The sequence below is a fragment of the Triturus cristatus genome, chromosome 12 (assembly GCF_964204655.1).
Source record: "Triturus cristatus chromosome 12, aTriCri1.1, whole genome shotgun sequence".
NCBI lineage: Eukaryota > Metazoa > Chordata > Amphibia > Caudata > Salamandridae > Triturus > Triturus cristatus.
Window position 1 is genome coordinate 241,561,657 of NC_140595.1, and position 14,977 is coordinate 241,576,633.

The following is a 14,977-nucleotide window of genomic DNA, read 5'->3' on the forward strand; positions in this document are numbered from 1 at the left end:
ATTCAGCATTATCTCACATTCAATTTGTCATGATTCATCAATGTCTGAGGGCTACAAAAGTGCCAGACAAAACTGATGTGAACGTGCTGTGAAAGCGGCTATATGGGGCTCCGTACCTTCACTTCCAAGGCGACCTTAGGTCGTTGCTGAGTCCGAAGGAATCAATTACCAACATGGGGGGAAATTGTGGTTGAAAAATCCAGATCTAATCTAGCATCTGGAAATATTCAAAAGGTGAAAAATGTGCGATTCAACAGGGTATCCACCAGAAAGTGCATTACCACAGGTAAATAACTTATTTTTCTGATGGATAAATCTAACCGCAAATGCCTCACCTTTTAAATTCCCGCAGGTGTCAAATTGGCACTGTAACTTTTTCTTAGTAAATGATCCCATGTGCCTACATGTGGCGCCATTGGACTCTACGGCGACCACTCAGTGCATCTGAAAGTAATGACCAAATTCATACATAGGCATCATCCCTGTGCTCTGACATGCAGTGTTGCTGGCTGTTAAGGGAGGAATTATGATTTCGGATTAATCCAACTTCAAGCACGCAGACAAACATAAGAATAGAATAACGCACTGGAAATGAATCTGCTGCGTGAGATTGCTTCCGTTGCAGATCTGAAGCCGTCGGGCATTTTCTCGTGAATCAACTCATAACGATCACAAGGTGTATTGTATTTTTGAAGGATTCATTCAAAGCCCCTTTATGACTTACTGAGAACATTACCGATGGTGACAATATCTTCTATCAGACCACACCAATACCCATAATTCAGAAGCCCTGATGGGAGCCCCCGTACTTCTCGCCTGGGACTCGAAACGCGTTGGCACACTGAGGAACTGTGAATTAAATATACATTCTGATTAAGGGCAATGTAATCATCCCCTGTCGTATGTACAAGTGTGTTCCCTGTGTATTAACGTTCCCTTGAGTTTGATGAACTAGCAGCTTCAAGGGTTGCCAATTTGGCAAATTATGAAATGGTGTAAGAATATGTATGTCATTTTTGTTATGTAGTGAGGTCATATTGTTAATGTGGGTCGTCTATGATGTTTTTTGTAATTGTTAAATGTTTTATTGGTTATTGTATATAATTCTGGAATGAATCAATGTTTCTTTTTCACATTAGAATTTTCTGAAAAATATATGAATATCTAAAAAAGAAAAGGTTAAATAAATAACCTGATCAAATCAAAAGGAATGCATTTGATCATTGCTTTAAAGAATTAGCTGTATAAATGATAAATGTTTCATGTTTACTTCCCTTGTTTCTCGATTCATACATAGGCATCATCCCTGTGCACTGACATCAGTTCCTTTCTTTCCGTGCCCTTTGACGCCAATCTGGAATTCCACTCTCAAACATTTTCTGTGTTTATTCAAATCCACATTTGTCTCAGGACATTGTGCTAGGGAAATGTGTACCCCGAGCGCCACAGTCTTCAAACCGTGCAGCGACTGCATGAATCGGACATCAATCATGGATCCACACTGCTTCCGTCTTAGGTTTCGAGGGTATAAGCAGGACTCAGTCATGCAACAAATGCCCCCTGATGCACACTGGGTCATAATGGCTCCAGGTCACCTTCTTTGGTAAATCAAAGATGAAGTTGAGAGACAAGTCTCTCCATAAGAAGACCAAGTGCGTCTCCTCTTTGTTCCATTATTTCTGTTCTTGGGAGAAGTTGCTGAGTCGTTGCTTGAAGAACCAGCCTCTGCACACCTCGTCTGACTCAGAACCTAAACCAAGGTTTTTCTCAGGGCACTCTGAATTAATTGGGCCACTATTAGCCCTGCAGCAAGTAGAGGCCTCAAGGCAGGCCATTCTGCAACTTTTGCTGGTGATGCCACCTCCCTATTTAGGGCCTTCTGGCTCCATGAAACTGTAGGGGTCCCTAATTGAATTCCCCTGGTGGGGCCTTCCCTAGCACAAACTGACTCTTTGGGCCTTAATGCATCTGGCCCATGCTTCCATTCCTGCATCAAAAGCCAAATCAGTCCCGGTGGCCTATGCTTTCGTGGTGCCTTCTCCCAGTCCGATCCTGATGCCTGTTTCAGATTCAGAACTGATGTTGGACAGCTCCAGTCCCGCTACAAAGCTACCAAGGCTCAGGCGCCAACATTGGAAGACCCTCACCCTCTTCTTTGCCACTCCTATTATACTGGCCCTGGCCTATATTTAGATTCACAGAATGCCAGTGGCCTAGATAAGTACCCTGAGACAGAATTGGACTCCCAACTGGGCCCCCATAGAGGACAATGCACATCGTTTATGGTAGTAGTCTGCTGGCCAGTCCAAGTCCTGGAACTTCAGCTGCGTACTATAGGGATTAAAGCAAATCTGCTTTCCTGAATACTGCAGACTGATCTTGCTACTTCAGAGCCTTTGCTTCCTTTTATTGAGGCTCTGACAGAAACACGGATGGCAACTTTGTCTAAGCCATGTTCATTTCCCCAGTAGGTCACCTTGTGGCAAGGCATCATAGATCTGCCCCTCCCTGGAAATGTGTTCATTTTGACCCAGCACACAATTGCTGAGTGCTTGGTGATTCAGGTTTCTACTAGCAAAGTTAGCCCCTGGGCGTTAACCGCAATTCCACCAGACAAGGAATCTAAGCACATTGATGCTTTCGGTGTACACATTTTCTATTCTACCGGTTTGGCATTGAAATCCCTGAATATGGTCTGCCTGCTAGGATGCTATACACCTGCCCTTAGAGACATGACCAATGGGATTTTGTTGAACTTCCCTGTTGTGTTCAGAAATGTTTTTACTCAGACTCAAGCTGGACAAGATATTAAAAAATATGTATTATTAGCCAGTCTGGAAACGATGGACTGCGTAGTTTGAGCCATAGGCACAGGTAAAATTATGAAGCACCATAACTGAATGTGTGTCACAGGATTTTCTGTGGGTATATAAACATGTAAATGCTATTCTATGGTTCCAGAATTTATCTGAGAGAAAGCTGACTGTGCACTAGAACGCTTTAAAGACAGTCATACTACGGCCTGATCCTTTGACTTGCTATCCCACTGCCCATCAATTTCCTCAATAATACCAAATGTTTAGAGGATATTCTCTGGGGCTTTCCTATTGTAAAAGGCAGCTACCTCAACTCGTGCAAGAGCCTGTACAGCCTGTTTGTGGCTCCAGAAGATGAAATGGTGGCAGAGATCAGAGTAAACAGCAAGGACAGTACTACTTCTCTTCCTTGTCGTCTTCTGTGACTACAGCCAAGCCAATTGTATTCACCCTCTGTGTTTATGGATGGCAAGTAGGAGGCAGGGTTTGTTTTAACCTGCCCTGCTAGCTTGTAATTACTTCAGAGCAGTGGGCTTTGCAAGTTGTTCAGCATGGCCACATCCTCCCTTTTACATGAGGCCTCATCCTGTTCTACCTTTTTTGTTTTGGCTTAAGCAGATCATGCCTTCACTCTTGTCCATGACGTCCATTCACTTCTGGCTAAAAGATCCATAGAGAGAGTCCCTGAAGTGGAGAAGTATAGGGGGTGCTGCTTCTGGCACTTTTTTGTGTTAAGACGGCAGTCTTAGACCAATATTGGGCCTCTGCTTTCTGAATACCTTCCTCTTGAAAGAGGAGTTTGAATATGATTCTGGCCCAGGTTCTGGGGACTGGTTGCTTTCCTTTGACTTGCAGGATGTGTACTTTTGTGTTCTGATCTTGCAGTCTGACAGACGCTTTCTTTGGTTTATGGTCGGGTTGGTGCTCTTTCAGTTTACTGTCCGGCCTTCGGCCTCACCTCAGCCCTCAGGTTATTTAGAAGGGTGATGGAGGTGATTGCACTTCTCTTCACAGATTGGGGCAATACACATATTCCTGTACCTGGACGATTGGCTCCCAAACGTGGGTTTGCCGCCGTTAGACATGGACCACCTAGAGCAGGGGTACTCACAAACTTTCTCTTGGGGGCCAAATTTACAGTGTGGTTTGTGGCCGAGGGCCGCACCTTGGGGGCGGGGTCATTGGGGGAGGGGGCGGGGCTAGAGTAACAAAAAAAAACTGTGACCATGAGGTGGAACACAGGTCCCTGCAGTGGACGCCTTCGTCCACTGAGCCACCGGACCCGGCATACACATATCTCTCTCTCTCCCTCTCTCTCCCTCCCTCCCTCCCTCCTCCGTCTCCCTCCCTCCTCCGTCTCCCTCCGTCCTCCGTCTCCCTCCCTCTCCCTCCCTCTCCCTCTGTCTCCCTCCCTCCTCCATCTCCCTCCCTCCTCCATCTCCCTCCCTCCTCCGTCTCCCTCCCTCCTCCGTCTCCCTCCCTCTCTCCTTCTATCCGTCTCTCTCCCTCTCTGTCTCTCTCCGTCTGCCTCCTCCCTCTGTCTGCCTCCTCCCTCTGTCTCCCTCCCCCTCTGTCTCCCTCTGTCTCCCTCCGTCTCCCTCCCTCTCTCCCTCCCTCTCCGTCTCCCTCTGTCTCCCCCCTCTCTGTCTCCCCCCTCTCTGTCTCCCCCTCTCTGTCTCCCCCTCTCTGTCTCCCCCTCTCTGTATCATACATGCCAACACTCCCGATTCAGGTGTGAGACTACCGATTTGAAGGCTAGTCTCCCGCCTCCCGATTCCTGCAAGCAAAAACCTGATTCCTCGGGGTTTCAGCTGACAGGGCTTGGTAATGTGTAACTGCTAATTCTTCCAGCAATAGTCAGAATGGCGATGCAGGGGCTCTAGAAGGGGTGAAAAACCAACAAAGCCCCATTAACAACCGAATAGTCTTTTAAACACCTGTGAAGTACTGGGTGGGGGGGGGGGGGGGGGCTGTGTGTGTGCCCGGAAGCTGTTTCAGCCCGGGCTGACGGGGGAGGGAGGGGGGGTGTATGCACTGACCGCAACCTGCCAGGCCAGTGCACAACTCTTGCGTCCCCCTCTTTCTCTGCCTGCCATTGCGCTCAATGCTTCTGAAAGGTGATTAAAAAAAACACGTGAATTTGCTTTCAAATGTCCGATCCTGCAGCAGCACACTTCCAAAGTCCATACATGACAGAAACCCGATTGAAGGTCCCATTCTCCCGATTTTTTTTAAATCTCCCACTTTGTTCTTCTGAAATGTTGGCATGTATGCTGTATCCCTCTCCCTCTCTCTCCCAAAGAAAGAAGGGGGTCTGGGAGTTAGACCTCAGTTTATAATAAATGTGAGATAACGTGTGCCTTGGTGCTTTCACTGTATCCGGGCAGACTCGAAATGGTGTTTGCATAAAGCTTTCGATGTGAACGTGAAATCGAGCGCAGTTAACGGCGGCGTATTCCAGGGTGACCAAGGGCGGTACACTTATGACATCCTGGGCTCCTCGCCCAGTTGACCGGGGGCGAGTGGTTCGTGTGAGTACAAATGAATTGGTAGACACGGAGACAAAGCGCGGGCTTCGGCTCCAACGTACATCATCCAACCGGAGGGTTCCCTTTTCCCACAGCTCATTGGAGAGACAGCCTGCAGCCTCCGGTTGAGTAGCCAATCGTTGCACACTGCGGGCTATTTCGAACGTGGGACGGGAGCTTCAGCCAACCAGAGCAGCCCTCCGTCTTCGAGTGCTTAATAGGGCGCTTGCCTGCCTGAACTCCATTCTTCCTCGCTCGTACACCGGTACGATGTCTGGAAGGTCCGCGGGCCGCCAAGGAAGGCTTGCCGGGCCGCTGGCGGCCCGCGGGCCGTACTATGAGTAACCCTAACCTAGAGACAGTTTTCAGCCTGCTGTCATCCCTCAGGTTTTCCATCAAGGGACAAAATACCTCCTGCAGCCTACATAGAGGATTCCCGTCCTAGGGAACAACCTGGACACTGAAGCCTTTCCACCGTGCCTCAAATGCAGGGCATTCAAACTAGGACTTCGAAGTTTTCAGCTCTCTCCTGGGTTCTGGCGCTTCTTCACCTCTTTGCCTTGTGCATCCTGCTGATTCTTGGTGCTCATTGACACATGAAGGCCCTGCAGTGGCCCTCTGCCTGCAGCAGTAGGCACAGCACTGTTGTTGCCTCTCAGACAACATTTGTATCTTGGAGAAGGCATGCCAGGACCTCTAATGGTAGAAATCAGAATCCAACTTGACCTGGGACAGATTTTTCTCCCTAACACATTCAGCTCTCGTAACAGTGACTGATGCATCGACTCTTGGCCTGGCCACTCACCTGATAGATGTGAAAATCAGAGGCTTTAGTCCCTTGGAGTAGAGGAACCACATTAACCTTGTGGAGCTTCATGCCATTCTGTTGTCCATGAAGACCTTACTTCTGGCCATCAAGGGGAAACTATTCCAAGCTCTAACGGACAGCACAACTGCTATGTGGTGCTGCAACAAGCAAGACAGTATCTTGTCCAAGATTCCATGCCACGAAACACTGGTGCTGGCATGATTTCCACAGGATCTCCCTAATGGCTGTCCATTTGGTAGACTCGCTGATTTACCGAGCATATGAACTCAGCAGCCGCCATTTAGTGGATCCGCCTGTAGGTGGTCCCAAGGCATCTTCTCCCAGTGGGTCCAACCTTTGCTTGATCTTTGTGCCACTGTTAAGAAAGCGCAGTGTGAACAAGGTGAGGAGACACCAGGTTCAACTTATCCTAGAAGTCCCAGATTGGGTTAGGAGACTGGTATTTCTACCTAATGAGCCTGAGCAGTTGCCCTCCGAATCAGCTGTCTCTTCTGGAAGACCTCATAACTCATCAAATGGGCAGGGACCTGCGCTGAAATCTCCACAACCCATACTTCCAGGTGTGAAGGTTAAGTGCCACCATCAACTTGAGTGGGATTGATCTACCAGCAGAAGTTGTGACCGTTATCCTTGCAGAACCCGTCCACCAAATCTGTCCATTCTGGTCGTTGGGAAAAATGCTTAGTCGGGTGAGAAGCCATTCGGTTGATCCCCTTCGTGCTAAGTTATCCAGTGTTTGCTATCCTTGTCACTGGCCCAACAAGGCTTTGCTGTGGGCACATTTAAAGTTTATTTGGCAGCCGTTTTGGCCTTCCTCTGTTTGCCTGACTGACGTTTGTTATTCTTATTGCAGGCTGTGGTGCGTTTTTTAAAGGGGCTTACATATATGTTTCCTCTGGCACCCTTTATGCTTCATTGACAGCCTTACTTGGTCCTCACATTTTTGATGTGCACAACATACAAGCCTATGTACAGTTGGTCTTTGAGATTGCTGACCATTAAGACAGTATTCCTCATTGCAAATACTTTCTTGATTCTCAAGACTGCAGAGATGGTCATTTTGCCTGCTGAGTTCTGAAGGACTGACTGCCTGGTGTAAATTCCACTCCTCAGCCTCTCCACACATTGTGAGATACTACTTTGATATCTATTCAAAAGATGAAGAATTTGCTGTTAGAACTATCCATCAGGAGAAAAAGTGACTAACCTTTGCTAACGCTCTTTCTAGTGGATACTTTATCTAACTGCAGATTTCTCACCAGTCTCCCTGCTTGCCCTTCTGCGGAGTGGACGTTTAAGATGCTTAAAAAGGTTATAAGTTAGATTCTGCACACTGCCACGTTTGAGACCAATCACTGTTACTCCATGTCTGAGGGCAAGGAAGAGGAAAAAAGAAAAAGGATGTCAATGCGTAGGGGTGGTGCCTCCATAGGACTTCGGTCATCCCTTTTGGAGGTGGTAGGAGTTGTCACAGAGTCCGATGGCACCACCTTTCGACATGCATCGGCAATTGCTTATGTAAAATATCGGATCCAGTCTGAATTATGCCCGTCCTTCTTTGCTTTGCTTTCACTAGTAAGATAAAGAGAACCCAGCTACCATTTCAGGGTAGTTGTTCCACTGCCAAATCAGACAAACTCATGAGTGTAAGGTAGCTGAGTAGAGGAGTGGTTGGGTGTGAGATTGATGCTTGATGTCATGTAGATGGTGCCAGCTTAGTACATTTAGGCAGCTGTAGTCATGCTCCTAGTGCAACATCACTCAGTAGCTAAACTTTTGTCCTTTAGTTGGTAGTGAAAGCTTGCTATGGCGGAATTAGTTTTTTCTCTATGGCAGGTGGCTAGGTTTTGTCCCTTTTGTTCTTTACAATAAAATAAATGCACTAATATTCAGTTGAATGGTGAACTAGGGGTAATCAACATGCAGAGGTATATGGCTGATATTACTATAACCTCTTCAAGGTAGAAGTGAATGTTCTTCCCTGACCGGCCCGTTTTGATGATCATAACTATTTAGGTGCATTGCAGTACAAGTCTTTGGAGGAGGGGGTCAGAGAAGTGGGCACATGAAGAAAGGGGCGGGACTGTAGTCATACATATATGAGAGGCATCAGATGAGGGATGATGGACACATAGGAGGCCAAGGTATGGAGTGAGTGATGTTTTCATTCATAGCATGCTCCAAGAACTAGAGATCGCAATATTAACCTAGGGATAGCAGAGCTTGGGATCAGTGTTAGGAGATAGTGTTTCATGGGAAGAATATCAAATGCATGGGACAACCTCCAGCAGACACTGCCGAACCAAAGCCAACACTTGCATTAGAAAAAAAGGAACACTTACACACTGTAACAATCACATTGCTTGCATAGTATGAACCTCAATGTCAGAATAAGGCCTTTCAGTGCTGGGAATGTATTTGTTCACTCTCACTGTCTTTATTTTTTGTCTACCAACATGCAATCTTCACAAGGTGCCTGGCATGGCGCTTCTTCGTTCGACTTCCTGTAGAAATTCAAATTGGACTCTTACAATTAATGAAAGACAGGTGACTTTATTGGAAATTACCTTGATAAAGTATCAACCATATCCTATCCCCCACCTCGACAATCAATACCAAAGGTGGTTAAGTTGTCAGTTGTTATTATCGTGGAATGGCTGTGGTTATTGCTACCTTGTGTTTATGTCCTCCCTCCTTCCACTGCAATTCCTTGTGTCCACTCGAAGGGCACCACGAGGTGGCTGGCTTCCTCCTTTCAAATCATCTGATCATGGAGTCCTCTCAGGAGAGGGAGTCCATCTCCTTGGTTAACAAAGTTTTATGTTAAGTTCACTCCGTTATATGCCCTTCCTACTCTGCTTTCTATTTTTTACTAATAATCTACTATTTATGTGGCAGTACTGAGTTATGTGTACCCTGTTTTGGTTTGTGCTGTAGCAGGTAGGAAAAAAACCAATTGGCTAACAAAGTAAACTTGGTTGTCGAACCTTATTAACTCCATATCTACATTTGAGAAATCAGGGCTCGGAAAAAGGTACTTTCCACAGGCTATAAATGTGCGTGCAGGTCCTTTCCGTCAGATGGCCTTATGGGCACAGACAGAATGATACTTTTTTACTCCTAGTGTTAGCCAAGTTATTTGATTTTGCTGAAAGTGTGTCTAAATAATATACCTACTTATAGTGGCTTTCAGCCAGCCCTCTCCATCCATCGGTCTGTTGTCATTCTCATAATTCTTCCTCCTAATACAGCATGTATGCGTTGGGCAGTGGGTCAGCCTACTTCCGCGACAGGGTAACTTTATGAATGACATCATTCTGCTCTTTCACAATGAGCACATCCACACATAAAGGAGTTCCCTTTAGTGCCAGGGAGTACTATTGCAATGTGTGCTTTATTAAACCAAAAAATATTTTTGCTATGAGCATTTTCTTATGTATTGGCTATATCAACTCTCTCAACAATGAAGTTTTACAAAAACGGTATAAAACCAAACAAGCACCGGCAAGGCCAAAGGCTATTGGCTTTGCCAACGGTTATCAGTGCTTTTTAGAAGGAGTTTCCAAACAACATTTTACTTGACCCACACCTCAGAGCCTCTCAGGGATAGATTGTAAAAGTATTGGTATTTGTCCAAAATCCTAAGGCTCTCTTGAAACCAGATCTCGTGTTTGCTACACTCGAGTTAAACACAAGCCTGTCCTGCATAATACTCATCATCCTCTGTTGTAAACTGTGACCTCTTCAACCATTTCCAAGTCTAATCTATGTTCAGCACACACGTAGGACATCCTTAAAAGATGAATGGTGCTCCTGCCAGTACCGGGTAGTCTTTACCCCATGTATACCCAGAGGAGGGCTGCCTACTGAATCTAGAGATCCCAACTTCCACCAACGATTCTGGAGCACTTCGATCAAAACTGTAATGCCAGACCAGCAGTCATGGTGTGACTGCCCTCTCTGCGTTCTTTTTGTTTCTTAGAAACATATCGTAAAAGCGGGGTTTTGTTTCTGAGAAGCAACACTTAAGTGGCTTTCTCCCTGGTTATTGGGGAAATGGTTCCTTTTTTCCTGCCTGGCACACAATGTATCGGGTGCCACGTCTTAATAAAGAAGCAGAACTGCCAGTTTGGCCTGGTGCAGTCGCTGCAGATTTACGGTGTGGTTCCTACACCGCAATCTCTAGATGAGGCACTGAGACTTGTACTTCAAAATGCAGATTGATCTAAGGACCAAGAAGCACACGCACTCACATACACATATTCTCAAACTAGTTTGATGCAGATACACTTCAACAATCAGGCACACACCTAAACACAAAGACATACACCGATATACGCTCCCCAACACATGAATCTTGCATAGAAACAAAAACTCAAACTCACAAACTGTAACTCACAAGACACAAAAAGCAAACTGTATAACAGCCATACAAGGTGTGGCTTGCACACAAACATGTAGATGCAGGGACACACAGATACACACATTAATAGAGACACAGAAACAGATGTATACACAGTCATGAAGACACAAAACAGATGCAATTGCACTCAGAAGTACACATCAATGCACATGTGCACTCCCACACACATATGCCTTCTATCACTGCCCTGGTGTAAATGGTTGGAACAACCAACCAGGTCTTCTTCAGTTTTTGTTTCTTTTGTTTTTTCTACCTCCAACCCCGGCCACTTTTACAGAGTCCCTTTACTAGCATGTACATGGAAAGCAGTGAAGAACCCTGTCCATGGCTGGACTGGTCTTGTGGGATGCTGCAATAACCCAAAAAGCACCGAGTGTTTCTCTTCAGAACTATCTAAAAAACTGTCAGGCCAAAAGGAAAAAATGGGATGAGGTGTTGTTAATCATCGTTAAAAATATAGATCTTGGGAAAGAAAGCCCTCATGCCATAGGAGGGAGCCACTGGATCTGAATACTCAATGTGTGTAGCATTCCAAAAGCAGCTTTTATTTACAAGTACTTACCTAACTGCCTCTCCTCTTAGAAAACACTACTTATCTCAGCCCAGCTGTTGTGCTTTGTAGTGCTTTGTCATTCGTTGTGTGGTGATGTTATACCTGACAGCTCTGTAAGGGTGTTCTTACCAACTGCCTTGTAATCTAACCTACCATTTGATTCTGTAGGAGGAACACCTCGGTTGACGAGAACTATGAGTGGGATACAGAGTTCACTATAGAGACTGACATCCTTGACGCACTTCATCTGTACCGCAATGGGCACCCCAAGAGACCGGTCTCCACTATTGCAATGCTGGAGCTCGAAAGGCAAAGTAAGTGTATATATATATATATCTATATCTATGTATCTGATGGTATTGGTATTTGCATACCACATACTTTGCTGGGGATCAATGAAGAGTGGGGGATTAGGAATCACGACCTGAGGGAAAGTGTGGTACCCATATGATAATGCAAGTGGGTGATATGGGGCCTGAGTTAGAGATACAGGTTATGCCACCTAAAGACGTGTGATGGTACAGGCCCAGAGGCTCCCCACGCAGAGTACATGGTCATTATTTTTGGGAAAAGTCACAAAGAAGTACAACTTTACGTTGTTTTGGGAGTGAGGGTGAATTTTATATCACGCCAACTCGACCCAAAGTTTTTGGAGTACTTTACATGAACACCAGTTGCATTACACAAGGTCACAGATTTACTGCTGTGAAAATTCAAAAAATGTTCCAGATGTACACATGGGAATCAAACATTCACTCCCAGTCACAGATGCATATGGCTGGGTCCAAACTTTGGGTGGCGTGGTAAGCAAAAACAACGTTGGATTAAACGCAGATCTGTGACTGAGGGTGAATGTTTGATTTATTCAGCATTCCATCCATCAGCAGTTCTTTTTGGTTTTGTCAAGTGGGAAGGGTGTGCCCAGATGAGGGTCCTGTGGTTACTGTGCCACTGGATTCAAGCTAGCCTGGCTAATGAGGGGCAATACCCCGAAACCGGTCCAGGGATGCTTGTTTTCGGTCCAGGGATGACCTGGCCTGGCAGTTCAGGCTGGACTGTTCACATGGGGAGCAGGGCCAAGACTGATTTGCATATGCTTGAGTCCAAACTGTGGTGGCGTGGTGAGTAAAAAAAAACATTGAATTAAAGCCAGATTTCTGACTGGGGGTGAATGTTTGATGTGTTCAGCATTCCTTCCATCATCTGTTCTTTTTGAGATTCAGTGATAGGCGGGTAACTCAAGATGTGATAACTGTAGGGAGGCAATCAACAATGGTAAATACTAGATAAAATACTTGATCTGACATGTATACTAGAAAGTGTATCACTCAGGCAGAAAATACGGCAGTGCCCAGCAGTTGTGTTTTGTTCATCAGCAAGTGAGTCAGGTTATGGTACCTTTATATGAAGGAGATCCAGCGGTCCCTCTCCTTGAAAAGAAACAGCATTCGTTTAAGATTATATACCGTGACAGGCTAGCTATAAAAGTGTCAAGAACAAGGATGAGAAACAACACTAAAGATTGAGTTCGGTAGGAAATAATTCAATGGCAGGTGAAAACAAGTATTGGCATAGCCAACAGGTCTCGCCTTTGGGATCTTGTAAGTGTTTAGCCATGCAGCACATTATACTGGCTGGGTGGTATGAAATCTACTGCTACATCACGAAGAGTAGGTTAAAATTACCACACCTAACCAACACACTGAATAAAACGGGTAATTTCCAGGCAAGCGCTCAGTATAGAGGTATAAACGTTGCAATACCATAGTCAAACTAAGAAATAATGATGGTAGATGAGAATTTGACTCTCTCCCATACCTTCCTGCCATGTATAAGCACAGTCACAAGTCTGCTACAAAATGGTTAAAATGAACGTAACTCCTAATGTCACAGGTGATATCGAATTTCTTCCCACAGCGGCCATAATGTGAAACACACACTTTACCAACCACCCAGAAGAGTGACAGCTTACGGGCTAACTCAGAAAACATTTGAGGTCCTATTAATGGTAAAAATGAACTATTCAAAATAGTATGAATTAACATAATACCGTAATGCTACATTCAACTGCAGGAAATACTAATGAGCAGTTACCGGACCACCTCAGGTCCTGACTTAAAAAAAATAATTGCAAAGCTGAAGGCCTTCCAGTTCTCCCTCAGGCCATGCTCCTGACTAGTGCACATTTAAATCCCTCCATGTACTGCATGGTATTGTCTTCGCGTTTATATAGCACTTACTACGCCTGACGAGAAAGGTTCACAAAGGACCATGGAAGAAGGTATGGGGCCTGAAAGACCTCTGATTGTTGTTTGAAGGTCCTGGGGTGAGGTAAGGTTGTTGGGGATAGTAGGAGAAATCTTAAAACAAAAAGCAAACGTATGTATAAACTGTTACGTTTTATTTGCTTTCATTGTAGTGGATAAAATGTCTGGATTGAAACATCTTAATTCTAAATTGTGAAAAAGGAAAAAAACTGCACATGTTTAAATATGTTGTATCCTGGTAGATGTAGAATGTTCATGAGGGCATGGGGGAGCCGTGAGGGAAGTCAAGCCACATGCCACATGTAGGTATCTGAAAGAAACACGTTAATTAGATTCCTCACCTTCGAATATCCCCAGGCGTCAGACTGGATCCGGAAGATTTTTCGTCAGCAATACCCCTCGCGCGTCGTCGGCGTCGTGCGCCGGAATGACGTCGTCGGAGTACTTTGACGCCGCCCTCGCGCGCTGACGTCAGTTCTTCTTTTTTCCGCGCCAGTAAGCGCAGATCCGGGAGAGCTACCCCTTTAGTCAATTTTTGACTAACTTTTTTGATCCTTTTTGATCGTGTCTCGACACCGGTGCCGGTAGGATGCCTGGGTTTAAAGCCTGTACGGACTGTAACCGATTGATGTCGGTTACGGACCATCACCGCCGGTGCCTTTACTGCTTGGGCCTCGATCACGACGCGGAGTCGTGTTCGGACTGCAAGGCCCTGACCTCGAAGGCTAGACGGGAGCGGTCCCGTAAGCTTCTCGAGATTCGCCACTCGGCTCCGCGCGCCTCTCGATCCCAGTCCAGGAGGAGGTCCAAGGATCGGTCGCGGAGCCGCAGCCGACGTCACCATCGGTCGTCGGGATCCAAGTCTTCGGGTAAGTCGAAGCATTCCAAGAAGTCCAAGAGGCGACACCGCTCTTCGGACTCCCCTAGCCGGTCGCGCGACTCGGCCGAGGGTCAGGGTGGTTCCACCCCCGCGGCTCCGGCGGAGCCGCAGGCGCCGCGCACGTCCCCATACCCTCCGGTCCCTGGGACTAACGCGACGCCGGCGGAAGTCAGTGCCTTCCTCTCGGCCATGAGGAACCTGGCTCCGCCGTCGGCGCCCGCTGGTGCGCCTTCGGGCCCCGCGGACCCGACTGGGCTGCCTTGCCTGCCGGTGGCTCCGGCCCCGGCGCCGTTGACGGCTCCGGCCTCAACGCCGCAAGCGCCCGAGGGACCCGTTCTCGAGTCCCCGTCGACGCCGGTCGACCTCGTCACGCCTCCTCCGCCGGCGTCGACACCGGTACCACCCCCGACGCCGACGTCGACTCCGCTCGACGTCGTGCCCCAGTTCAGTCCCACTCCGGGCCCGGCGCCGGTCCGGCGTCGATGGACGCCGAGATCGGCGCCGCTAGAGACACATTCTGTCTACCGCCCGGCTCCGTTACTTTCTCCTCTATACCAGGAGTCGGATGATGGGGACAACTGGGAGGGATCCGAGGATCCTATAGCCGTTCAGGCTCAACTGTCCCAGGACTGGGCAGATGAACTGGGGGAGGCCAGTGGCCTGGATACCTCTCCAGACACT

General features: G+C 46.9%; 1 protein-coding gene across 3 annotated transcripts in view; it reads left to right on the top strand.

Moving 5' to 3' along the window:
- Nucleotides 1–14,977, top strand: part of IGSF9 (immunoglobulin superfamily member 9) — an 808,805-nt gene that overhangs the window by 753,070 nt on the left and 40,758 nt on the right. For all 3 annotated transcript variants that reach the window (XM_085639861.1, XM_085639863.1, XM_085639862.1), the window contains one exon: nt 11,318–11,463. In XM_085639861.1, coding sequence (XP_085495987.1) covers nt 11,318–11,463 — 146 coding nt within the window. The remainder of the gene's footprint in view (nt 1–11,317; nt 11,464–14,977) is intronic.